The 27884-nt window shown below is 44.2% G+C and overlaps 1 protein-coding gene across 1 annotated transcript in view; it reads right to left on the bottom strand.

The window, feature by feature from the left end:
• Positions 1-5321: 5321 nt before the first annotated feature.
• CAMK4 (calcium/calmodulin dependent protein kinase IV) overlaps positions 5322-27884 on the bottom strand; it is an 892231-nt gene continuing 869668 nt past the window's right edge. The window contains exons 10-11 of the mRNA XM_069226461.1: positions 12499-12651; positions 5322-6748 (exon numbers count right to left, since the gene is read on the bottom strand). Of these exons, the coding sequence (XP_069082562.1) occupies positions 6581-6748; positions 12499-12651 (321 nt within the window). The 3' untranslated portion in view covers positions 5322-6580. The remainder of the gene's footprint in view (positions 6749-12498; positions 12652-27884) is intronic.

Raw genomic sequence — 27884 nt, 5'->3', positions numbered from 1 at the left:
CAAATTGGTTACTGTTAGACCTGGCATCCTTGGCGTGGTCTCCCCCAACTTTCTGCATCTACTTCCCAGGTTGTTTCTGTGTGCTGGGCTCTGTTTTTGCTGTTTTTGTTACTCTGGGCTCTTTACCACTACTGACCAGTGCTAAAGTGCAAGTGCTCCCTATGTGAAATTGTATGTATTGGCTTTTCCATGATTGGCATATATGATTTACTAATAAGTCCCTAGTAAAGTGCACTAGACGTGCCCAGGGTCTGTAAATCAAATGCTACTAGTGGGCCTGCAGCACTTGTTGTGCCACAAACACGAGTAGCCCTGTAAACATGGCTCAGACCTGCCACTGCAGTGTCTGTGAGTGCAGTTTTAATCTGCCAGTTCGATGACTTGGCAAGTGCACCAACTTGCCAGGCCTAAACCTTCCCTTTTTTTTATAGGTAAGGCACCCCTAAGGTAGGCCCTAGGTAGCCCCATGGACAGGGTGCAGTGTATGTTAAAGATAGGACATGTGCTGATGTGTTTAACATGTCCTAACAGTGAAATACTGGCAAATTCAGTTTTCACTGCGTAGGGCCTATTTCTCTCATAGGTTAACATCGGGGCTGCCTTTAAATATTATTAAAGTGCAAATTCCCTTTGAGAGCGGATAGAAATATGGAGTTTGGGGTCTCTGAACTCACAATTGAAAAATACATCATTTAGGGCAAGATGTATCAAAAAAGCCTTTTGCGATTCGGTAATAGCGATTTTTAAGAAATCGCTATATCTGAGTCGCAAAATGCTATGTATCATATTTGCGATTCGGTAATAGCGATTTCTTAAAAATCGCAAATGCAATTACCGAATCACAAATTGCGATACCGGCCCCATTCGCACCTATGGGCCTGTAGGCCCATATTTGCGAATTGTTTTCATTTCCCAAATTGCGAATTGCTAACTGGAATTTGCAAATTTTGGAAATGCAAACCCCATGGTGTTGGGGGCCTAAGGCCCCCTCTGCTGCACCCCAAGAATTTTTTTAAGGACATGTAAGGCGCACACATGCCAAAGGGGCATGTGTGCGTTACATGTCAATTTTAAAAATGCATTTTTAATGCATTTTTAAAATTTGCACATGGTTACCACCAAGTTCAACTTGGTGGTAATAGCGATTCCTTAATACCCAATTCAGATTACGGAATTGCTTGTTACATGTGGTTTAGAAATCGCAAATAAGGATTCCTTATTTGCGATTTCTTATTTAGAAAATTGCAATTTGCGATTCTCTAAACGGGCTCGCAATTTTAAAGAATCGCTATTTTAGCGTTTCCTTAAATTTGCGGTGCGAATGCCTTTCATAAATACTGAAAGGCATTTTTGCATTCGCAAATGGCCATTCGCACCGTTTGCGAATGCAAAAATGGATGATACATCTTGCCCTTAGTGAAGTTGGTTTTTAGATTGTTAGTTTGAAAATGCCACTTTTAGAAAGTAGGCATTTTCTTGCTTAAACCATTCTGTGACTCTGCATGGTTGTGGATTCCCTGCCTGGGTCAGTTTGACAGTTGGACTGTTTGTGCATCTTCTCTAGACAGTGATACAAAGGGTGTGGGTTGTAGCCTGCATATCCTGATGGGCCATCTGTGCTAGAGTGGAGGGAGGATTGGTCACTCATACCTGAAAGGGCTGTGCCTGCCCTCACACAATGCGGTTTCCACCCTCTGGTGTGTGCCTGGGGCCTGGCCTGGGCAAGGCAGGATCATGTGAATAACAAAGACTTTCCCTTGAAGTTTTCCTACTTCAAAGGCAGAAAGGGGTATAAGTAGTGGACCAAAAACCCCAGACTTTAGATCACTTCTGGAATCAAGAGGAACCTCTGCCAAGGAGAAGAGCTGAAGAGCTGAGGAGAAGTGATGCCCCTCCCTGTGACTGTGCTTTGTTAGGCTATCCTGCAGTTGCTGCTTCTGCCTGTGAAAAGGGACAAAGACTGGACTTTGTTGTGCATTCCTGCTTGAGAGGTATCTCCACAGGCTTGGAGTAGAGCTTGCCTCCTGTTTTGAAGCCTCAGGGACAGCAAACGCTTCACCATCCAGTTTTGAGTCTACATGCTGTGGACTCTAGCTTGCCAGAGGGTGCCATTCCAGTCCCTGGACCCCTGGAAGTGAATTTCAGGAGAAACCCTCTGAAACGCTGCCAAACGCCACCATGCGACTTCGCTAAGGATGCTGCTGCATGGAACCCGCTACGCCGCCTGCACCTGAAGACGTAGATACGCAACAACCCCAACGACTCCGCAGCCCTTGCATCACCGCGGGCACTGATCCCACACGACTTTGCTGAGATCGGAGTGCCGTATCACCGATGTCATTGACACCTGACTCCGTCGCGGCGCCTGTGACCCTGTGACGTGAGCGCTACCCTGTGAGGTCACCCCGCAGCATTGTGACATCACCGGGCTTTGTATCTGCCGGAGGTACCAAGAGACCAACACCTTGCAACCAAGGCCACCTCACCTCCATCGCTCTGCAGTAAGGACCCAACGCTGATGTGCGACGTCTCTGCTCCTCTGCCACCCAGCACTGGAACCAACACTGCATCGGATCCAGCGATGCCTCGCTCCCCGACTTTGTGCACCGGACAGTTTTCTACTTGTCTTACAAAGGTACTGTACCTGGGGGTCCGTACGACTCCGTAAACAGCTGCAGTGGCGTCGCATTATAGGAAACGACTCCGGCTAGACGTCGCTTAGCATCAAATTGCAGCATTTGTGCCTCTAGGCACTATATTTGTGTTTTTAAGTGCTAAGATCATATTTTTAATGGTGTACTGTGGATTTTTTTAAATCATATTTGGTCTTGATCATTTAGATCAAATATTTACTATTTTTCCTAAACCTGTTTTGTGTCATTTTGTAGTAGTTCAGTGTATTACTGTGTGTTGGTACAAATACCTAACACAATGTCTCTGAGTTAAGCCTGCCAGTTAAGCCTGCCTGCTTGTGCCAAGCTAGCAAGGGAGTTAGCGGGGATTAACTGAGTGTGATTCTCCTTTACCTGACTAGAGTGAGGGTCCTTGCTTGGATAGGGAGCAACCTGACTGCCAACCAAAGACCCAATTTCTAACAGTTACCGCCTCCTTCAAGGAGTTGGTAAAGTATGAATGGTTTGCGACCGCATTCCCGTTTGCAAAACATTCATACATACCAGTGCGACTCGCTATTAGGAAGGGACGCCCTTTACACGTCCCTTTCTAATACCGAAAAGCAATAGCAAAATGTGTGTTGGTAACAAGTTACCGACTCACATTTTGCCTTTGGAACATGCCAAAATGCATTTTACCAGTCGCAAACGTCGATGGGAAGTTTACAACCGGTAAAATGCACTGTCCATCTAGCCCTATATTCTGGTGTTTGCTTTGCCCCCAAGCTCTCTCCAGTCCTATCTACACAATGTCACCTAAAATGAATTGTTGAACCATATGTAAGCATTGAGAGGTGTGCATCTCTTAGTGAAGTGGAAGAGACCTGCTCAGCACAACACTACGCAGTTGAACTCTCATACTGCTATCTGTGGGGGAGGCCAGAGTGAAAACTACACAAATAACGGTTAGGGAAAAGTCTTTGTGCCCACCTGCCATAACAGGAATCACCATCTGCCTATCAGGAGACAACCATGATGTCTATGCCGGCCATAGTCATTCAGGCGTAGGGGTCTGAACTATTGTTATTATTGTGTAGGTTGGGTTTCTTTAGATTATTTTGCAGGGTCCCATATTGTTGCTCATCTTCTACAACATTAAGAAGTATTGCTCTGTCTATCGTGGTTTGTAGCATGATTTTCAAGAATTTCAATTCCTTCATAGTGAGCGTTGCGGATGTGCTGACATTTACTCCAGTAGACAGAACTTATTAGTGCAGACAATCCGCTACTATACAGATTGTCTGAATTTCGAAATTTAGGGTTTGGGCTGGAAAAACATGTGATTGTGTCAGTGGGCAGATGAGCAAAATGCATTGAACACCAGCAAACTCGAAGCTTATAGTTATTTTCATATATTTTGTATTCCCAGTCAAGAAATATATTTATAACTAACTACTCAGGCAACAAGCAGGAGTAATTAAATTTCAAAAGACAAAACTGGAATATTTTTTCTATGAAAATAGGTACAAAGGTTTCTAGCTCAATTACACAAAATCACCAGACTTACTCCATAAATTAGGAGGAACAAGTTGAGCGCAATAGGGGGATGTGGGGCACTATTTAAACATTTCAGGGTATGTGGATGAGGTACGTACTTACGAGGTTATGTTCAGAATTGAGGTTTGGAATTATTAACACCCCTGTGACAGTCTGAAGGGAATTATTTTGTCACTGTCTTCTCAGTTTGGAACTCACTGACTATCTTATTTGAAAGTCTATAACAAGTCTATTGTTGGGTCTATACCGCCTCTCACACAATTACACTAACCTTGCCTCCCTCCACTGGCAGACCTGCCATCTTCACCAAAAACCTCATAGTGTAAGGAGGAGGCAGGGCCTTGGAGGAGGCGTGGCCTCGTGCCGAGCAGCACCTAAAAGACTTTTTTGCCCCTACCCCGGCCCCAAACCCCATTCTCTAAAATAATAAACAAAAGCTTGCTGATGCTGCTGCCTATCACCTGGGATGTTTTCACACCCATTAATGGACATCGACAGTTAAAAGCCTCCAAAACGACTAGAAAACCACTGTTTATGGTAGCTTTCAACTCGTTTTCCCTGACACCATGTGATAGTGCCTTCTCACCGGGTGACCATGTGGGGGGATCCAATATCGTGTGTCACACAGTGGCACCGTGTGAGTTGGCAGGATCCTGACAACTTGCCACTTTGTCTCTGTCACAAAGCCTTCAAGGACCCGGTTCCCTGTTTATCGGGAAATAGTTTGTCCCTTGCCTATTAACCTAGTCAGCCCCTTAGATTCAGAGGCCGTAACTTCCTCATTGGTCCTAATATCCATCAGACCCACTTAGGGGCGGGGCCTTCTCTTTACTGACAGCCAAAGCTTAAACTGCTTTTCCTGCCCTTCACAGATCTCCCCAGAATCATCTAGCCTTCAGGAAGAAACTCAAAACAGTACAGTTCTTTTGCAGCCAAACTTTCCTGCCTTGTAGTCCTCCGGCCGTGGCAGCAACAGGACGCCTAGCTCCCTGGGTATCAGCGCGCTTTACTTTACAAACACATGAAAAATAAATAAATTGTGTTTTCAAAGTGCAACCACTTCCGTGCTTTTCCAGTGACCTTTGCAGATGCAATGTTCTGTCCGGTTCTTGCAGAACTCTAGTACCAACAAAAAAGACCATAACCCGCAATTATACTGAACCGAAAAATTTATTTGGTTTATTTACTTTAGTTTTATGCAACATATTATTTTACAAGTCATTGTGAAATATTCAAAAAATGTGGTGCATGAATTATAATGAATGACATGCAGAACAAAACCAACTTGAAGTGGAATTTGAAGGAATACAATCTAGTGAATTTGGCCCTTCCGTGCACTGCTCAAATAAAGGTTAAAAAAACATGCAGCAAGCATGAATGACTTTGGCATAATGTGTCTGCCCTAGAATATGCTTATAAGTCCTTTAAGAAATTAAATGAATCTAGGCGTATGATTTCTCAGTGTAGCATAATGTTGGATATTACAGAGAGGAAAGAAAGCAAGGTCTCCGCCATTTGGAACCAGGCCCGTCTTGCGTGTAACATCCTCCGAAACGATTTCTCCACAAATCAAAAATCTTCATCGTGTTGCTGTTTTTAACTTTGCGATGAGTTGCCAATGTAACTGCGCGTTTTAAAAAGTTTAGAATAAAATAGACTTGCATTCAAAAGAAGGTAATTTCTGTTTCTCTTTTCCACTAGTTTCTGCTTTCTACAGCTGTACACACCGACAGGAAAGAGAGTTTTTGGTTGTTATTAAAATACTGTATATAAACTCTCAGCACGGTAAGGCATTCAAAGCAGAAGCTGGACAAGCCAACAGCTTCCCTACCACTGGGTCCTCCCATGGATTGAGTCAAAGCTTACCAGCACTAAGTGGAATGTTTTTGCATATACATTGTTATACTATATTCTTGTAAACAGTTTTTCAAATATAAGGGTCAGAAAGCAAAATGTACACATATAACATATAGGAACTTTGAAATAACATAGTAATCAGCAGAATCAGGTGAAAGGAAAATGCAAAAAAGTGGGACTGCTCTACAGGGAAATTTGTTATTGAAATAAACCAAACAAAAAATTATATCCACGTCAAAAATGTCCTACTGCTCAGACACCAAGCAAATGCATATCAAATAATGTATGAAGTATTATTGGTTCTTTCTCATAGTTCGCTTCCTGGTACAGAGAGAAGTGCCACTGTACTCTGTGCATGCCTTCCATGGCGAGTGGACAATTTTGATGAGCAGTCACATGCATTGAACTTTGGGTCACCACCGGTCTGTGCATTTCGTTCCGCCATAAGGTAGGCCTGTGGATGCCATGCTTTGAAATCTTTCTCACTGAGCCACCCGCTACTGTGGCTGGCACATGAACTGCTAGGCACCATCTCGATTCCTAGCAGATGTGGCCTAGGAGCCCTCCTTTGGTGCGTCTTCGACTGATTCCTGAGTGTGTGTCTCTTCATGTTCGTTGTCCTGAATTGGCGAGGGGTTTCGGCTTGCCTTATTGCTGTCATGGCTGCTGTGACTTCCAGCACTTCCAAGGCGTGTTGATGCAACTACAGCTTTCACTGCAGCCTGCGGAGGACACAGACAAAAAGCTTAGCCTTGATGAAGAGCCTTATAAAAAAGCCCACTGTGAGCTAAATTTCAGAGCTCTGCAATGTTTTCTTTTTAGACCATTCAGTAAGACTGAATAGTATAATTGGCACAACATGCCCCTGTACACATGGCATCACATTATCTTTGACAACAATGACGTCACAGGAAGTGACATGATTACTTTAACAAAAACATAACATAAGAGAAAGTTAATAAAATAGAAAAGTTACTAAAGCAGGTATAGCTTACTGCTGATTCATATGTTAGCTAGGTGGCTGCCACGGTGTGCCTGGGGTGCAGCCATCACCTACCCAATTAAAGTCATCATACACCAAACAGGCACCAAATGCTGATGTTACCAATTATAGCTTAAAATCCTGTGGCACAATAAAAAATGTCTTGACAGAGACCCGACTACCAACACATGACCTAAAATGTTTGGGCAGAGCAAAATACCTGGGCACAGCCCAAAATGAACAGGCATAGCTCCAAATACCCATTTATAGTTATGTGCAGCAGGAAAGCACCAAAGACTTTAAGATAAAGCTTATAAGACTCAGGCACCCCTTTACATGCATATGGCACAATCTACACATAGCCTCAATTGTCAAGATGCAAACTTAAATGCCCAGCCAGAGCCCGTATGTGCCTAGGCACCAAAGATTGACATCTACCAATAATCGGTCACAAGTCAAAAGTGGACCAACCAAAAGCCTAGGCGCTGCCTCACATGCCCATGTACTGCCCCAAATACCAAGGCACATGACTCATATATACCCAGGCACAAATAACTAAGAAAGATACAGCCTCATTATTCGCATAAACAGTCTCAAAGGTCAATTTCACCCCCGTAATTGGCAGGTTTAGTCTCATATGCCCAGCCAATCACTGCGCACACACCCACATGCCTAGCAGATCCCCCCATGCTAAATGACAACCTTGAATGCCCAGTGAAGAGACATGTGAAGGGAAAGCCTTAAGTAGCCAAGTGCACTTTCCCTCATTTTAAGCTCCAAGCATGCCACTATGCTCTTAGAACAGAAAAACCGTAAAAGATAAGTAATATACTTGTGTCAGTCATTTACAAGCATTACTTTTGGCAGGTTGCAAAAATCTAAAAATCATACGTCATACACTTCACATACAATTGCACAACATATTAAGCACTTTCCCTACAGGTAAATTTGTTGGTTAATAATAGTGAAGGTATTTATTTATCGTTAGGCTTAATTTCACGAGAGCTTTTGAACAGACTGTTTATCCTCATTTCTATTTAACTTTTTCTTCCATCATCCATCTGCACAGGAAGTGACATCACTCGATTTGCTATCATCGATCTGCACAGAAAATGACATCACTGGATTTCCTCTAATCAATCAGCACAAGAAGTGACATCACTGGTCTCCCGCCAAAACTGTTTTTAAAGGTAAAAACCAAACAAAAAAGAGTTGTTGCCATCACCAATCTGCATCATACATCTGCACATGAAGTGACATCACTGGATCGCCTGTCATCCATTTGTATAGGAAGTGATATCACACCTCTCTCCTTCTGGGACCTACTTAATGGTTGACACATGGTGGATGCACAATGGGATCGCCACTGGTGCGTCAAAGGCAAGCTCATCTGTGCCCGTACACGCCTGGACCGCGTCAGTGCCAGGGACCCCAGCCCTCTCCCCTCCCACGTCTGCCCTGCTACAACCCTCCATGCCCTCAACCCTGGCACTGCTTCATACACTGCTGCCTCTCCGCACCATCCAACACTGAGACAGCATTCTCCAGTGCTTCCTGCAAACTTCCATGCACTTACCAAAATCCAACACTCACCATACTGAAAGCACCTAACACCTCACCCTCAAAGACACCCACAGTTCTGCAACCACCCACACAACACTCCACACTCGCCTGCATGCTCCCCAACACCTGCTCACTCACCAAACATGCCACAGAGATCTTGGACTTGCTGCACGACAATGACCTGACTTAATTTTTGTCACACAAACCTGTCTGTACCCTGCATCGGCACCTGACATCACCACAGCCATCCCTACTGGCTACAAAGTTACCAGGCAAGACAGAATTCACAAGCTTAGAGGCAGAATCACCATGATCCACAAGAGCAACATCAGCCGCACCATATCCACAGGCACGTCAGCCTCTAACATGGAACATTGGTCATTCAAGCTCCACGCCACAGCCAACTTCACCCTAAGTGATACTCTCATCTATAAATCATCAGGACTACGCACCAGCTTCACTGACACCATCACAAACTTCATTGCGCCACTCATCCTCAATGCTAGCAATTACATCCTACTTGGAGACCTAAACTTTTACCTAGAAGATCAGGCTTCCCCAACTCAAGAGCACTCATTGAAGACCTTGGAAGCCTGGGCCTCACCCAATGAGTAAAGAGACCTACCCACATCGCTGGACGCCCCTTGGGCCCTATTTTCACCAACTTCAGCAACATCAGAGTCTACAAGTCTGCAGAAGTTCCCTGTAAACACCACACCATCATCAAGTTCAGCATCCCTTTCCCAGTCCTTCGCACATGCACCACCTTTGGACCAGTCCACAGAAACTGTAACAGCATCACTGATAAATATTGGACCACTGTTCTCAACACCCGTTGACCCGAACACAGCAAACAGCGTCCTCAAAGCAATCAAGTAGTTTCATGGTTGGATCACCTCTTGTGCCATCTCCTTGGCCCACCTCAAACACAACAAAACAACAAGATCCAGACCTCATGCCAGTTGATAAATGGAGGAACTCAGACTGATGAAAGGTTACTGCAAACAACTGAAGTGCAAATGAAGAATATGACAGGAGAATATAGAAACACGCATGTTCAAATCTGCCCTGAGTCGCTACCACCAAATGATTTGGACCACCAAACACACTGCTGTGGTGAACCACACAGATGCCAACACCAACAGAAATCTTAACCATTGTGAAAGATTCCACTTCACCATCTGCCACCTGCAACTCAATCACTCCCTCGCATGACCTCTGCAACAATCTCAATTTTTCAGCAACAAAATCACCACGATTTACAGCAGCTTCATTCCACAACCGACGTGGCAGACCTTGGCAAACACCTCCCAATCTTATCCAAAGAATCAATTTTAATCACATGGCCTGCCATCACCCCAGAAGCAACAGCCGTCACCATGAAGTCCATCCACTAAGGGGCCACATCAGACCACTACACACACAACACCCACTCCAGAGGACTGCAACACATCAGCATCATGCTCACAACCATTCTGAATGACTCCACCTCTTCTACGACATTTCCAGATGCTTGAAAACACAGAATGGTTCTTCCATTGCTGAAGAAACCCTCTTCAAGCCATACCTGATTCCTCTAGCCAGCATCATACTCTCTCAGGATATTAATGCTCTCTCTTACGCTGAAACACAACTCATTCTCTCCATCATGTACAAGACACAGAGTACCCAGATCAAGTTCAATGTTTGCATGTCTGAAATCATCCACTGGAAGAAAACCAGCTATCAAAAGCTGAACACTGACAAATCCAAAATCATGATCTTCAGGAAGTTCACAAAATCATGAGACTCTACCTGGTGGCCTACAGAGCTAGGACTGACACCCACACCAAGAACCTTGGGATCATCATCGAGAGCAAACTCATAATGGCCACCCAAGTCAATGCTGCCACCGCCTCATGTTTCCTTACCTTGAAGATGCTGAGCAAGATTTTAAACAGCTTCCAAACACTCACGCCCTGGTCACAAGCCAGCTGGACTATGGCAACACCCTCTATTAAAGGATCAACAAAAAATCTACCAAAAGGCTACCGATCCTTCAGAACTTGTTGGTCAGAATCACTCTCTTCCACGCAGCACTCATCAAACCACACCTGAAGGAGCTCCACTGGCTCCTCCATCACTAACTCGCACAATTTAAACTCCTCATCCACATTTCAACAGCACTGCATAACACTGCCTCACCATACCTCAACAATTGCATCTGTTTTTACAAACCTTCCAGACACCTCTGGTCATCCGTACTCCAACTTGCATAAATCCCACTCATACGGAAAACCAGATCCGGCTGTCTAGCATTCTACTACAATGCTACAGATGAATGGAACAACCAGCTGCAACACATTTGAGCCTCCTCCTCACTTCTTGAATTCTGATTCGGTCTCTGGAAGGAGAGTATTGTAAGCATTCCTTCCAGATACCATATCTGGATCTAGTGTATGAATGTTTTGCAACCAAAATCTAGTTGCAAAACATTACGACATCTCAAAGTAGGTAGTAACTTATACAGAATTGGGAAAGGGTCAGTTTGTGAATGTAAAAAAACAGTTTGTTTAAAAACTGCCTCCCCTTAAACAAACAACAAAAGTAAACTTTTCTTTTTTAACACAGTACTTTAAGAAGAATGGGGTGGCATAAAACCCAAATCACAAAAATATTGGTACAGTTTGCAGTTCAAACTGTCAGTCAGCCTGCTCTATTTAGAGTTGGGTGGTCTGTCAGGTTTCCAACAGTGGTGCCACCACTAGCTCTGTTGCTGGAAACCTCACACTGATAGCCTGGTGGACTCGGGGTTGTCGTTGTAAGCACATCAGACCATCCACCCTATATAGAGCGGGTGGTCTGATTTTTTCCTTTTTGGAAAACCTCTGAATAGAATCAAAATATTGATGACCACCACCCTGAGAGAAAACTCCCAGTGCATTCAGAGTCATTAGACTTTTGTTTTTCAAAAACAAACATCTGCTTTGGTGAGGTTGTGATAGAAAACAAAAATGTGTGATCAGCAACTACGTAAAAAATGGTGGCAGCTCACCAAACTTTCTGTTATTTCACAAGAGCTGCTGTTGCATCTGTGAAAGCACAGGGATCACTGCAGGGCTGCTAATGATCTCACAATATGTTGGTCTGGAGTCCATCAAGGCGGCAGACATAGACCCTCATTACGAGTCTGGTGGTCGCATGACCGCCAGACTCGCGTTGGCAGTCCCACTGCCAACAGGCTGGTGGTGGGACTGCCACATTATGCCCGTGGCAGAGCTACCACGGTCAGACCACCGACACCGCCAGGCTGCTGCCAGCCTGCAGCATGCCGGTCCAGGCAGTTGTAATCCGGCAGCCTTGCTTGCAGCGCCACCCTGGGGATTACGAGTCCCCATTTCACCAGCCTTTCCATGGCGGGTTACACCACCATAGAAAGGCTGGCAGAAAAGGGGTGTCGGGAGCCCCTGCACTGCCCCGTTGCGCATTCCACTGCCCAAATTACGGCCAGTGGAATGCGCGACGGTGCTGCTGCACCCGCTGCACCGCCACATTGGCACCGGCTCCATTAGGAGCCGCCGTCAATGTTAAACCCTGTTCACTGCAGAACGGGCGGGCGGGCGGAAACACTGTTTCCGTCTTCCGGCCCTGCAGTGAACTCCTGATAGGAATGGCAGGGTTCAGGCAGCACAGGCAGCCTGAAGGCGGAAAGATTTTGCCACCCACCAAACTTGTAATGAGGGCCGTAATGTCCTTTGCCACCATGACAGACAGCAGGATGCCCACCTGATGTTAAATCCTCTTGGCAGATTCTAATCATGGATTTCCAAAGGGGCCAAACAGCATTTCAGTTGGATGTTAATAAATCCATCTACATTGAGCTCTTGGGTTGAAAATGCACTTAACGTAAACTGAGGCGAACCGGACATTGCACAAGGCTCGACTTACCTTCAATTTACGGCGCGCATTGAACTCTTGGAGTTTCTTTTGTGCAGTGTCCATGTGTGCAAAATTTGCTGCCTTTCCTGTGACCCATGGATGCTGCAACGCCTGGTGAGTGGTGAGACGCTTTTTAGGGTCGAAAACAATCAACTTTTTAACCTGTAAAATCCAAGAGTGAACAAATGACAAATGAGAAATGTGTCAAAATTTCTGGAGTCATATTGGCAATGATGTTCTGTGTTTTGGGAGGCCTTGACGTCAGCTCTTAATTGTCTCAGGACATTACAGGGTATCATGGCGCTGCATGAGATGCATAATAAACCCATTTAAGTACAATTGGCATTTTCTTTTACACTTTGGAGGCGTGAGTTATTCTAAATAAAAAAAAAATATTTGAATGTGAAATGTTACTGCAATAAAACACATTGATTGACAAATCAAACTGCTGAATGTATAATTAATATGTATTCGTCATGTGAATGTCAAATTCCAAGTCAGCTTTTTGATTAATAACGAAAAGACAAGTGGGCAGAGAACAAAAGTGCAAATTCAAAAGAGCTGTAATTGCAACTGCCATAGAAAGTCATGGCTTTCACTACGGTACTGATGTTATGTTCCTTGTATCGAAATGCTTTGTAAAATATAATTCCATGAACGTAAATCATATTGGAGTGGTAGGTGAACCGAAGAAAGCCCTCCTAAATGTAATACCAGACTTATTTTGAGCCATTCACACAATCATAGAGATGAAAGTAGCTGTCCCCAAGAACAGTGAGGAAAAAAACGGTGACAGACTGCAATTTACGCACAATTTCCTTTTATACATAGGGGCCTTTTCACAAACTGCAATTTCTAGTTCATGTAGTAGTACTAAAAAATATGATTATTAACGACTAAAACATTCTATTCACTAACCTATGTGCAGTGGTCTGTGCCTCCGCCTCTCCTATGTTTTATGTGCTGAGATCCCTGCCCCAGCAGAGGAGATCTCACCACACGTAGGTATATGTTTTTGTAGCAAAGGTGAAAGGGGCGGTCAGAGTGGTAGAAAATTGGTGAATATTTACAAATAAAAGGGGAGGTAGTTATTAAGATTAAGGAGGGGTTATGGGAGGAATAGGGAGGGACTTTCTTTTACAATGGGGTTAAACATTAAGGTATTTTAGTTTAATTAACTTTTAACCTTTTCCCTATACTTGAAAACTAGGAGATCTCTACCCCCCTGTGGGTGACCTCCAACTACATGTGAAAAGTTACAAGTAGTAACTTTACGCTTGTAAATTAGGCTCCAAACCCTGAATTTAGGGAATGGGACAAGTAAGTCTAGACTTTTTGAGGAAATTTTACACTCGAGCCAGGAGTAGTAAAGTTACTCAAAAGGGTAGAGTAAATATGAACTTGTAAATTTACTCGGGTGTACGTAAAACTTTGTGAATAGCAACCATAGGCTGAAATTCCGCAGCAATGTTTCTGGGTTGCAGCAATTCATAACTGTCCCTACGGAAATAGTGTGCACCGAAATACAAAACACTACATGCAGTGCCACAGGAAAACAAGTGCATATCAGAAAGAGTGTGACGTTATGGAAAAATGCCTATCAAACATGACAACAACAAGGTGATGGAGAGAATAGTAGAACTAATAGCCACTGGCGAGTGCTTGGCCGCATCCCAATCTATCATTGTTTTGCCCACCATGCCACCTCAGTTTGGACCGCCATATGTAAATCAGCCTTGACCCTGCTCCTCATGGGAACAGTCAATACGCCCAGACATTGGTCCCGGGCTCACTGTGCCACGGGAACAAAGCTATACTTGTCTAAGAAACCCTATTTAGGGCCCTAGATTACTTGTGTTCGAGTTCTGAGAGCCCATAGCCTGACAGTTCAGGCTGGTCTGTTTTTCTTGGCTAGAGTAGAATATGGGCCCAGGTCACCCATAAAGTGTTCATAAAAAGTGTTCGTAAAAAGCAACATCCCTGTTAGTTTTTACACTGACCTAAGAGTTAGAATTCTGGTGTCATCCATAACAGTCATGCAAAATGTATTGAGCAGGCTGATGATTTTCTTGTCAGTCACTGGGGCAGGGCAGCTTTTTTACTTGATATTTCTTCTGGTTTTAGCATGAGCTATTGCGAAGTCATTTTGCTTTCTCATGCTACCCTTCCGTCGGGTAGCTGGGCCTAACAGGGATGTGTTTGTATAGAAGTATTTTCTTTGATCAAAGCAGATATATATCAAGTTTGTTTTTGTGGCTTTGGTCTCTTCACGTTTTTCACTTTTTTCTCACTTGTTTCTTTTTCCAGTGTTTTTTACAGGCTAGTGTTTTCTCTGATAAGTCTTTAGAAGCCACATGCACCAAATTTTGCAATAACTTTGTAAAAGATTCTGATTTTACAAAGTGACCTATGTACTATTAAGTCATGTTGCAAACTCACTACTGCTGGCAGTCACAGAATGACCTGCCTAATGAACATTAACAGAGCAGGTCACAATTTGTAACCCTCTGTGATTGGCAACAAACAGGGAAGGTACAGCGGCAGCTACTCCACAATGGCGGAGGAGCACCGCCCAGCTGGCTCAGAGCCAGCAGCAGAAAAATGAAACAATATTTAACTATTGTTTTATTTTTCTGCTGCTGGCTTAGCCAGCCTGCGCAGGGAAGGGTGGGGGGGGGGGGGGGGGAACTGTGCCACGGGAGAAGGTAGAGAGGAGGGGGGAGTTGAGGGTGCCCTTAACTGTACATGTTTGTTTGGCCAGCTGTTCTAGATTGGCCAAGCAGACATGCACAGTTAGGTTTCTCCAAACCCGGTCTGATAGACCTGATAGCCTTAGGGTGGTCACCCCTAACTTTTTGCCTGCCTCCCTCCACTTTTTGGACACTGTTTTTGCTGGTTTTAGGACTCTGCGCACTTTACCCCTCTCTCTCTTAAAACATGGTGACATTGGTTCATACCCAATTGGCTTATTTAATCTACTTGTAAGACCCCAATAAAGTGCACTACATGTGCCCAGGGCCTGTAGATTAAATGCTACTAGTGGGCCTGCAGCACTGATACATAAGTAGCCTCTTAACCATGCCTCAGGCCTGCAATTGCAAGGCCTAGAGGGGCCATTTCACTGCCACTTCGACTTGGCATTTAAAAGTACTTGCCAAGCCTTACACTCCCCTTTTTCTACATATCAGTCACCCCTAAGGTAGCCCCTAGGTAACCCCTAGGGCGGGGTGCTATGTAGATAAAAGGCAGGACATGTACCTGTGCAGTTTACATGTCCTGGCAGTATAAAACTCTTAAATTCGTTTTTACACTGCTGTGAGGCCTGCTCCTTTCATAGCCTAACATTAGGGCTACCTTCATATACTGTTTGGGTGGTAGATTCTGATCTGAAAGGAGTAACAAGGTTATATTTAGTATGGCCAGAATGGTAATACAAAATCCTCCTGACCAGTGAAGTTGGATTTAATATTACTATTTTAGAAATGCCACTTTTAGAAAGTGAGCATTTCTCTGCACTTAAATCTTTCTGTGCCTTACAATCCATGTCTGGCTAGGTTACTTGACAGCTCTCTTGTGCATTTCACTCAGACAACCCCAAACACAGGATGCTCAGTCACACCTGCACACATCTGCATACTGAATGGGTCTTCCTGGGCTGGGAGGGAAGGGCCTGACACTCACATGTGAAAGGATAGTGGTCTGCCCTCACACAATGGACTGTCAAACCCCCTACTGGGACCCTGGCGGACAGGATGGAACTGAAAGGGGACCTGGTGCAATTCTAAGCCACTCTTTGAAGTCTCCCCCACTTAAGAGGCGCATTTGGGTATTTAAACAGTGCCTCTGACCCTACTACCTCAGACGCTTCTGGACAAGATACCACTGGTGAAGAAACTCTGAACCAGAACCTGCAACCTGCCAAGAGGAACTGCCTGGCTGCCCAAAGGACTCACCTGACTGCTTTTCTGCAAAGCACTGCTGCCCTTCTTCCTTGCTGCCCTCTGGCTCTGCTGAGAAGTGCTTTCCAAGGGCTTGGATAGAGCTTGCCTCCTGTTCCTTGAAGTCTCAGGACCAGCAAAGAACTCCTTGTGCGGCGAAAATTTGATGCACAGCCTGCCAGAAACGACGCACAGCCTGCATCGCGGTGAGAAAATCACCACATGCTGAACCGGAACGACGTAACCCGGCTCCCCGAGAGGAGATCGACGCAGCGCCAGTGTTGCGACCGGAACTTTGACACACGGGCCACTGGATCGACGCAAAGCCAAGCCAATGAAGCCCAACTTCCTGCGAGAAGAATCAACGCATCACCTACCCGATCGATGGAGCTCCTGTGACTTCTTTCCGCACGGCCAGGATTTCCCTGCCATGTCCCCTGAATACCCCGCAACCCGAACAGGATCCAAGTCTTTGTGCCGGAAATCGACGCAAAGCCTTCCCTGCGTGAAAACTTATTGACGCATCGTCTGTGTGCGCCAGAGAAATCGACGCACACATCCCCTTTTTTCCACGCATCTCCTCCTCTGCGGCCCCTGGAGGAGATTTTGAATGCAAACCAGGTACTTTGTGCTTACAAAAGACACTTATTGCTTTTAAAGACTACAGACTTTTTATCATTCTCTGAAGTGATATTTCAATGTGTACTTATTGAATCTTGATCGTTTTGACCTGCATTTATCCAGATAAATATTCTATATTTTTCAGAACACTGTGTGGTGTATTTTTGTGGTGCTATACTGTGTTATTGCATGATTTATTGCACAAATACTTTACACATTGCCTTCAAAGTTAAGCCTGACTGCTCAGTGCCAAGCTACCAGAGGGTGGGCACAGGATAATTTGGAGTGTGTGTGACTTACCCTGACTAGAGAGAGGGTCCCTGCTTGGACAGGGGGTAACCTGACTGCCAACCAAAGACTCCATTCCTAACACGGTTGTATTTGACAGCCAGGTTGGAGAAATAGCACAGACTCCATATGCCTGAGCGAGTGGCAAACCAGGCCGCTCAGGCCAATCCCCGCACTGCTTGCATGCTTGGTCATAGCATGAGAGCAGCTCGGGGATTGCACAGGGAGTCTTTGGGACCAGGAAGCAGAGGAGCAGAGGAGCGTGAGGTGGCCGGCAACACCAGGTAAGTGTTTTTTATTAAATATTATTATTATTAAAATGCCCGCCTGCTTTCCCCCAGCCCGTGTGCTCCCCCGACCCTGCATTCTCAACTCATGCTGCCCCTGTGCAACCTCCACCCGCCCCACTACTTTTATTTTGTGTTGACCGCCACTGGGATGGTGTCATCCATAAGAGAGCAGACCACCATCCCTGTTTTTCCATTCTCAAATTGAAAGCTTTATTTTTAAAGCACCACCGGTTTCCTAAAGTAACTGCTGCTACTTTAAAAAAAATCCATTTTGTTCCAAGGGGTCCCGGTCCCCTTTGTGAATCAGTTACCACTTCCTTTGAGGTGTCGTTAACTGTTCAACTGGAATAGCAGTAGCAATCCACTGATGCCCTGTATACCGAAAAGCAATTTGGAAGGAACATCTCTTTTACACTGTTCCAAACTGTGACTCTGTATGGGTCGCGAAACAAATTTCACGAGTCAGAGAAATCTTTCTGGCTTGAAAAATGGGTTGTGCATAAAAGAAATCCAGGGCAAGATGTATCAAAGAACTGTTTTGCATTTCTTAAATAGCAAATTTATTAAGAAATCGCTGTTAAAGAAATGCAAAATGGGATGTATGAAATTTGCGATTCGGTAATAGCGATTTCTTAAAATTCACAATCGCTATTACCGAATCGCAATTAGAGAATGCAACTCCATTCATCCCTATGGGCCTGTAGGTTTTGCATTTCCCAATTTGCAGATTCCAGTTAGGAATTCGCAAATTAGGTAATGCAAACCCCAGGGTGCTGGGGGCCTAAGGCCTCCTCTGATGCACCCCAAAAAATATGTGCGGACATGTGAAGCACACACATGCTCTAGGGGCATGTGTGTGCTACATGTCATTTTAAAAAATGCATTTATAATGCATTTTTAAAAATTGCACATGCTTACCACCAAACTTGAGTTTGTGGTGTTTGCATTTCCTAAATTCCCAATTCACACTTGATACATGTGATTTGGAAATCGCAAATAGGAATTCCTTATTTGCGATTTCCTATTTAGAGAATCGCAGTATGCGATTCTCTAAATGGGGTCGCAATTTTAAGGAATCACTATTTTCGCAATTCCTTAAAATTGCACTGCGAATGCAGACAGACAGACAGAGAAAGTATCTTTATTCGGTCTCACTTGAAACCATAAAAGTGCACAAAACATTATTTCAAACATCAATCATTATATATACGACAGATAATCTTAAAATCTTAAAACAGTTAAGAAATTAAAAAACGATTATAAAAGATGTACAAAAGGACAAGAAATATATTTGTTTATATTACTTCTAGATCCAATATATACAATAAAAAATCCATAGAAAAGAATCGATGCATCATAAATATTTTTAAGCTCTATTCATTTAGAGCACATTTAGGGCCAGATGTAGGAAAAAGCCAAATTGCGACTTGCAATTTGCGAGTCCGTGCGACTCGCAAATTGCAACTCGCAATTTGGTATGCAGAAAGGTGTCTCAGACACCTTCTGCAACTCGCAATGGGGTCGCAAAGACCCACCTCATTAATATTAATGAGGTGGGTCGCATTTTGCGACCCCATTGCGAGTATGGGCACTCACGGGGATGGTGGCCTGCTGGAGTCAGCAGACCACCATGTCCGTGACTGCTTTTTTAATAAAGCAGTTTTTTTTTCTATCTCCTTAAAGGAAAACGAGCTGCACTTAGAAAAAAAAAAAAAACCTTTTGTTTGGGTATTTTTCAGAGCAGGTAAGTGGTCCATCAGACCACTACCTGCTCTGAAAAATTATTTTTGTGTCCATTCACAAAGGGGAAGGGGTCCCGTGGGGACCCCTTCCCGTTTGCGACTGGTTTACCATCCACTTCAAGTGGATGGTAACTGCGATTAAATTTGCGACCGCGAATCTAATTGAATCGCATTGCGAGTCGCAAATAGGAAGGGAACACCCCTTCCTATTTGCGAGTCGGAAATGCATTTTGCGAGTCGGATCCGACTCGCAAAATGCATTTCTGCATAGCAAAGAGGCTTTTGCGCCTCGCAAATGGTGTTTTTCGCTGTTTGCGAGGCGCAAACCCTTTGCTACATCTGGCCCCAAACGTCTAATTAAATGGCGGCTATGCACAAGTAAAAAACATCCAAGTCACTTCCAGCATTACCTTTGATCTAATCGTACAAAAAAAATCCTTAAACCGTTTATTTTACACAATCAGTACACTACAGAACCTATATCAATTTAATGTAAGTCTTAAAATGCATTTGGTATGAGGTTGAATAATAACACAAATGCGGAAATCAATCTGCCTTAAAAATTCAATGGGGCCGTACCATAGACTTTCCGTTGATTTTGTGACGCAATAATGAACTTCACAACCGCAAAACATATTTCAGGAGATGCAGCAGATTGCAGGTATCTCAGACCATTCTTATAGGATAGGGGTTGCATGTGTTTAAGAACGGGGCAAAGGAAATGAGTCCGATAAAACAGAATATAATTTACATAAAAGCATAAAGTGCAATGTAGATTGAATAGAACTGTTATCACATGGACAACGGGAATGTATGGATATTCTAGTCCCTGCTACTGGAAAAGCTACCAGGTAGTGAATCAAATTTACCCTCAGCCTTGTTATGTAATACCTATGCTGAGGATTAAGTAGCCATGACAATCTGCTAATACTAACCGAGAAAATACTGCATTCAGTGTAGCCCAAATTTTAATCCATAGTAACAGGGGAGCTAGGCCTATAAGGTCCTCAAAATAATCTACCCCTAATTCGAGATGAAGAATCAGACTCGCTGTACTTTGAGGTAGTGCCAATGGGCGAGTTAAACATCAATTCTCTGCGACTTGTAGTTGCCCCGGTGGGGAGCTACCCCATACACCAGCATCGTAAACCCCAAATGAAATACATTTGCTTCTATATAATTGTATCAATTCCTTAATGGGTTTACCACCTAACTGTTTTGCAAATCTAAATAACGCGCCCAATGCTCCTCCTAATTTAAGTGCTCTTTGTGCAATCAATCTCTCCCAAACCCCACGTTTATCAAACAAAAGACATGTATCAAACAAAATATCAAACAAAATACCCAAGGAGCTAAAAATAGGCATTTTTGTCAACTGGGTCCCCCCCCCCCCCCTATATAGAAATTCTTGGTTTTGACGGCCATTTGCCGTTAGTGCCCGTAGGACTGTGTCACCTGCATAAAGAAGGAGCGGGACAGTTTGAGAGCCTAGTCGTGGGATATCCAAACTATAGGATTCTAAAAAGGTACCAAGTAAGTTAATATACAATAGGAATAAAAAAGGTGCAAGGATACACCCTTGTCTCACACCTCTGGTAACCCTAATAGGACTTGTGCAATGCCCTAGCACTGTGTAACGCACCTTTACGGATGTATCTGGGTGTAATCTTTGCACCAAGTGTACCAGAGTGTGATCAATTCCAGCTTGATCCATTAGATCCCAGAGAACTGACCGATCCACTAGGTCAAAGGCACAGGAGAGGTCTATAAAAGCCATATGAAGTACGCCTCTCTTAGCTTTGACATACTTCCCCCATATAAGTGTTAGATTTAGGGCCCTTCTCTACTGTCCCTACACTAGGTCTAAAGCCATACTGCATAGGTGAAAAACAGCCTGAGTCCTCTGCCCAAGTTTCCAGTTTATCTAGAATTACCTGACCAAGAATCTTTACTGTAGAATCTAGCAAGGAGATGGGACGATAGCATGTGGGGAGACTTCGATCTCCTTTTTTAAAAATCGGAACAATAATTACCTCTTTCCATGAGCCTCTAAAATTGCCTTTAACAGCGGCTCTGAGGACGTTAGTCACTAGAGGGGCCTATAAATTAATATTGTATTCATACAGGTCGACTGGAATCCCATCTGGGCTTGGAGCCTTGTTGTTTGCTGCACTTTGAATTGCATTAATTACAGAGGGTAAATTAATAAGATCAGCTAACCATTCTTCCCCTGCTAAATTACATGGCAGGGTTAGGGTTTCCCTCCGGATTAAAGTAGCCTCCTCAGATTAAAAAATGTTAGAAAAATGATCACTCCAATCCTGACTACTGATATGATACTCAATTCCTTGGGTCAGATCATTATTAAAAACAGACGATTAACAATCTCCCCAAAAAGTTTGCCATCTTTTAGTTTGGATGCTTTATCCAGATCTTCCCATGCTTTGGTCCTCAGCTCCTGCTTCCTTTTTAGTAGTACCTGCTTATAAGCCCTTCTAGAACTGGTTATAATCTCTTGATTGCGTGGGATAATGGCAGTCGCCTTCTTGCGCAGCCTGAGTGCATTAGTGCACTCATGATTGAACCAGGATTTTAATGGATACTCTTTTTTTTAAAGTCAATTGACTAGCTACCGTGCCGCTAATATTATCAAAACTCATAAGAATATCTTCTGGGGACCATTCGGGGGCCAAACAACAATAAAAATCTGACTCCAAATCGATAATTAAATTAGTAAGAAAATTGTCCGGATTGACATTATTCCATTTTAAACGGACCCCGTTATTTATTGTATAGCTAATAGAGGGACAGGTAGGATAGGTCCGTACTGCACAGTTACAAAGTTTCAAATTAATATGAATTGGGTTGTGATCACTAAATGGTAGACACAAAATCAATTGTACTACCTCTACCATGCCCTGTAAATGTAGGAGGCCGATCAAAATTTATATTCACCACATCTGAGGTGTCAATCAAACTATAAGACAGGATCACTTTGTTTATTGCTTCGCTATATGCGGTATGTAAAAAATGACCGCTAAAATTCTCCTGTAGGTTGGAAAACTCACAGATGCACTCCCCACTAAAACGGCATTTCACAATGTTAAAATCACCTGCCCAAATTATTGAGATAGTCCCACAAAGAAGTCTGCAAGCTTCCTCTCTATGGCCTCTATGACATCTGTAGTTTGAGAAGAAAATTCATTATAAAAAATGAATTAAAATTAGGTTTAATACTACATTTCTTTGTAAATACAAAATTTGAAAATTGGAAGAGGATGCCACCTCAGTGATAGGTAAATTATCTAAGGCACAGGATAAAAAGGTAGCTATGCCCCCCTTTCCTTTTCCAGCTGCTGAAACAATAACGGGTGAGCAATAAAACCTGAACCCATTTAGTTATACAGGATTAATAGCCCATGTTTCCTGACATCATATGATGTCATAGTTGGCAGTATTATCCAGCCAGTCTTCGTTAAGGAGTTTATCTCTTATCCCTGCTACATTCTAGGACAAAAAGTGCAGGCCATCTAAGGGTCTTAGACTGTTTGCACCCTCAGCTATTACTAGAGGGGACCTAAAAGGAACGTGACTCACATCGGATATATCGGCAGCCTTCTCTGGTGACTTAATCACAGCCCTAAAATCTCTGGATGTTTTTGAAGGATGGCGTCAATCAATATCTGTAAATTCTGATAGGGCCTCATATCCATTGGGTTGAGCCCATTGATTTACAGAATTAGTCTGATCAAGGATCCCATTACTCTTATGTAATCCATTTGGGGCAGCCCGCCTAAGTGCAGTCAATCTAGGAGGGTAAAAAAAGCCTGATGGTCTTGCCACTATCCTGCTTTGCAGTCTATCTGCGTAACTTAACCTAGATAGCAAAAGATGCACCCATTTAGTGTCATTCAGACTACGTACAATGTTCCCTTCAATAGTCTTATGTGTAGGTCCCACCCAACTTATTCTCCATACCATGATAATTTCATTAATTATTGAGTGGTGACATTTGGCATTTTTTTACACCAGTCTGCTGCTTTGTATATCATACTTTGAGTGTCCTCCAATGAATCGATAGCCCAAGGAGGAACCCCAACTAACACTACAGATAAGAGGTGCACTCAGGGGGCAAATGCAAACGATCAAGAGGCGCATGGGATTTATCTCAGACAATCTGGTTGGTAATTTCCCCTGCAAGGTGCAACAACAGGCAATATCTTAATTATGCCTATCAATGGGGATTATGTTGCTACGCAAGGCAGCATTAACAATAGACGTATGGGGCGGGAATAAACAGGCATCCACCTGGGCCTCACAATTCATATTATTAACCCCCGTGCTAACTCGGCCTGTTGACATAATATGATCAGTCCAAAGGTCTTCCTTTGGATTGGTCAATGACCGTTCCAGATGGTTCAGTTGTTTCTCCACCTGCTCTAAGCGCTCCAATATCCGTTGTAAAGATTCAGTAAACAACTTCTTTATACTCAAGAGGAACCCCTCCTGTGAAAGCAATAGGCTTTCAATGTGCTCATTAGTCGGCTGGTCAGATCCTGGGTTCTTCCCCCCCATTCTGACTCGTTATGGTCTTCTGGATAGCAGTTTTCTGCCTTTTTGATCTTGACATGCCCTCCACTCTTTTCCTTTTAGCGCTAACAAGTCTTTGGTTCACTTGGGGTATTGGTTCTCCCATTAAAATGTTAGCATCTGTTTTGTTCAGCAAAGAATCGGGATTTACGTTTGAGACAGGTAAAACAGGTGACGAAACAACCTGCAGAGATTGTTGAAAATCTCCCTCCTGATTATAGGTCTGGGCTGAACTTGAATGATTTAATCTATCTGAGGGTAGTGAGGCTAGTGACAGTCTTCCCTCTGTCATTTCAATCTCCTTACTAAGAGCACCCACTGCTCTTTGCAGAAACCCATCTAATGTAGAATTTGCTGTGGCAGAAGCCAAAGTTATCTTACGTCTGCCAATGTTCCCTAAAATCACATATTGGAGAGATAAGCCGTACAAAAGGTTTCCCTAAAATAGCATCAAATAGGGGATTCACATAAACAACAAGATAAAAATCTATAACTTATACCTTAGTCCTTGCTTGAACTTAAGAGCAGCGCACCGTGGTGTGGACCAAAAGGAATGGCCCAGACTCGACCGACCGCGGACGAGCGCAGACAGGCCTGCTCTTGGCCTGGTCTTCGCCAGGGCACGCGCCTGGGCACGTCCCATGCTGCGGTTCTGATGGCACTTAAAAGCGCAGATTACGTGGGGCAGGGCCGACAGCAAGACAGTCTGGGGGATGAAGACCCACCCCAGTCCGAGTGTAGCCCCCAGGGAAAGTTCAGCAACAGCACGTCCTGCTCTGCGGTTCTGGTGGCGCTTAAAAGCTCAAATCACGTGGAGCAGGGCTGGCAGCAAGGCAGTCTGGGGGATGAAGTCCCACCCCAGTCCGAGTGTGGCCCCCAGGGAAAGTTCAGCAACAGCGCTTCCCGCGCTGCGGTTCTGATGGCGCTTAAAAGCTCAAATCACGTGGGGTGGGGCCGGCAGCAAGGCAGTCTGGGGGATGAAGTCCCACCCCAGCCCAAGTGTGGCCCCCAGGGAAAGTTTAGCACAGCGTGTCATTTGATCCAAGATCCCAAAATCGCTGTTAGAACATAAGCTGAAACTTTCTCCCATTTTTTCAGCCCTCCTGCAAACCCCCTCCTCATCGCAGGCTGCAAGCGAGGCGCTTCTGGAAACGCAAACGGAGACTCAAGAGATGAGGCGAGTGCAATCCTTCCAGAACCAGAGTAAACACTGAGTTCAACTTCACCCGGAAGTCCCCGGGTGAAGCCTAGGGTGTGCACTGGGGTCCCACACAAGAGTCTTCCAGCAGAGCCCAAAAATCACAGGCCTCAACAGAAGCACAGAAGCACAGAGAGTGGTCCAAACTGAGCTCAGCGTGCAAAGATAATCCAAAGAACACACAACTTTTGTCTTCGGCATCTTGGGGTCGGGTGTTGACAACCTTTCACCAACTTCTGCAGCTCCGCTCGCAGCCCCTGAATGTTGGTGAGTACAGTCTCCCTCTCTATGTTGGACGCCATTTGACGCCGATCGCTCCCAAACACCCGGCCCTCGCGGCAGTGTCTTCAGTCAATTGTTCAAGGGTTAAAGGGGCCAGGATGCCCCTGGGGGTAACAGTACGCTTGGAATTAGAAATCCCGTCTGTACGCCCAGATATTGTGAAGTATATCTGTCAGCCAACTTTCACACATAAAAGAAACTGCGCAGACTTGGTAGGGCGTTCCCTGCAACAAGCATATCTCAAGCAGCAGCCCCTGCCCAGGCTGCCTCGCTTTTGACTCCTCCTCCACTGCGAATGCCTTTCACACATCGTGAAAGGCATTTTTGAATTCGCAAACGGCTGAATTTTGCAATTCGAACTGTTTGCGAATGCAAAAAAGTTTGATACATCTGACCCCCAATTTTGTGGTCACAAAACAAGGGACTTTGCGAATCACGGGCCATCAAACTTTTTCGCATTTGCAAATGGTGCGAATCGCAAAATCGTAAAATTCGGCTGTTTGCGAATGTAAAAATGCCTTTCACGATGTATGAAAGGCATTCACAGTGCAATTTTAAGGAATCACAAAAATAGCGATTCCTTAAAATTGCGACGCCATTTAGAGAAACACAAATTGCGATTCTATAAATAGGAAATCGCAAATAGGGAATTCCTATTTGTGATTTCCAAAGCGCATGTATCAAGCATTTCCTAAATGTGAATTGGGCATTTAGGAAATGCAAGTACCACGAACTCAGGTTTGGTGGTAAGAATGTGCAATTTTTAAAAATGCATTATAAATGCATTTTTAAAATTGACATGTAGCGCACACATGCCCCTAAGCCATGTGTGAGCTTCACATAGCCGTAAAAATATTTTGGGGTGCAGCAGAGGGGGCCTTAGGCCCCCAGCACCCTGGGATTCGCATTTCCTAATTTGCAAATTCCAGTTTGGGAAATGCAAAAACATTTGCAACAGGCACATAGGTGCGAATGGGGTCGGATTCTCTATTTGCGATTCGGAAATAGCATTTGCAAATTTTAAGAAATCGCTATTACCGAATCGCAAAAATCATACATACCATTTTGCATTTCTTAAATAGCGATTTCTTAAAATGTGCTATTTAAGAATTGCAAATCAGTTTTTTGATAGATCTGGCCCATAGTCAGTAAAGTGGTGAGCCATAAAGTCCAACGGAGCAAAAGTGAGGTAGGGGACATGGGATAGGTGAGTAATCTGCCTTGAAAGTCACAAAAGTTGAGATGATTCCATTGATGACAAGGCTGAGAAGGAGCACAGGTTTTTAAATCATGGGAGCTGAGGCTGGTGAGGAAGAGAAAAAAGGGATAGTAGTGATCAGTACATGGAAAAGGGACAGAGGAGTGAGAGGCAGTTAAGAAAATCAGAGCAAACATTTGTTTTGCTCAGAACCAGGTTTACTGAGTTAGTAAAGGTCCTGATGGGCGAGCTCTCATATCACAGCAAAAGATGCTGAATAAGTGGGATGCGTATGTCCAGCAGTGGATGATGATCCTAGGACTGGTGTCGCATCTTTTTTCTTGTTGCGCTTGCATGTTTTCCTAAAACCTTAAGGGCCAATACTGTGCATCAATTCTGCATTTTCATTGAGGGGGTCTGAGTCACCTGAAATAGTCAAAAATGAAGCCTGAGCTGTAATTTCACTCAAAACACTGAGGTGAAAAAAATCCCTTTATTGACATTTAACCATCTACAACTTTATATTGTATATGGGATCTAATCCTGTCCACAAATGTGAATAGGCTTTTCAATTTGTTATATTTCGAGCCTGTAAGTAAACACTGACTACAGGAGGCTGAGATTGTTATGTCTAAATGGTGAAAAACAATGGCCCGTATTTATACTTTTTGACGCTAAACTGCGCTAACGCAGTTTAGCGGAAAAATTTTTTGCGCCGGCTAACGCCATTCTGAAGCGCCATGCGGGCGCCGTATTTATTGAATGGCGTTAGCCGGCGCAATCAGACCGGCGCTGCCTGGTGTGCGTGGAAAAAAAACACGTACACCAGGCAGCGCCGGCGTAGGGAAAAATGGCGTTAGGGCGTCTTAAAAATGGCGCAAGTCAGGTTGACGCTAAAAAATCGTCTTAACCCGATTTGCGCCATTTTAAACGACGCCCAGACGCCATTTACATGACTCCTGTCTTAGTAAAGACAGGAGTCATGCCCCCTTGCCCAATGGCCATGCCCAGGGGACTTCTGTCCCCTGGGCATGTTCATTGGGCATAGTGGCATGTAGGGGGGCACAAATAAGGCCCCCCTATGCCACCCAAAAAAAAAAAAAAAAGACATTTTATACTTACCTGAACTTACCTGAATGTCCCTGGGATGGGTCCCTCCATCCTTGGGTGTCCTCCTGGGGTGGGCAAGGGTGGCAGGGGGGGTCCATGGGGGCAGGGTAGGGCACCTGTGGGCTCATTTTGGGGCAT

The sequence above is a fragment of the Pleurodeles waltl genome, chromosome 1_1 (genome assembly GCF_031143425.1).
Source record: "Pleurodeles waltl isolate 20211129_DDA chromosome 1_1, aPleWal1.hap1.20221129, whole genome shotgun sequence".
Taxonomy (NCBI): domain Eukaryota; kingdom Metazoa; phylum Chordata; class Amphibia; order Caudata; family Salamandridae; genus Pleurodeles; species Pleurodeles waltl.
This window is presented reverse-complemented; position numbering and strand designations above follow the sequence as displayed.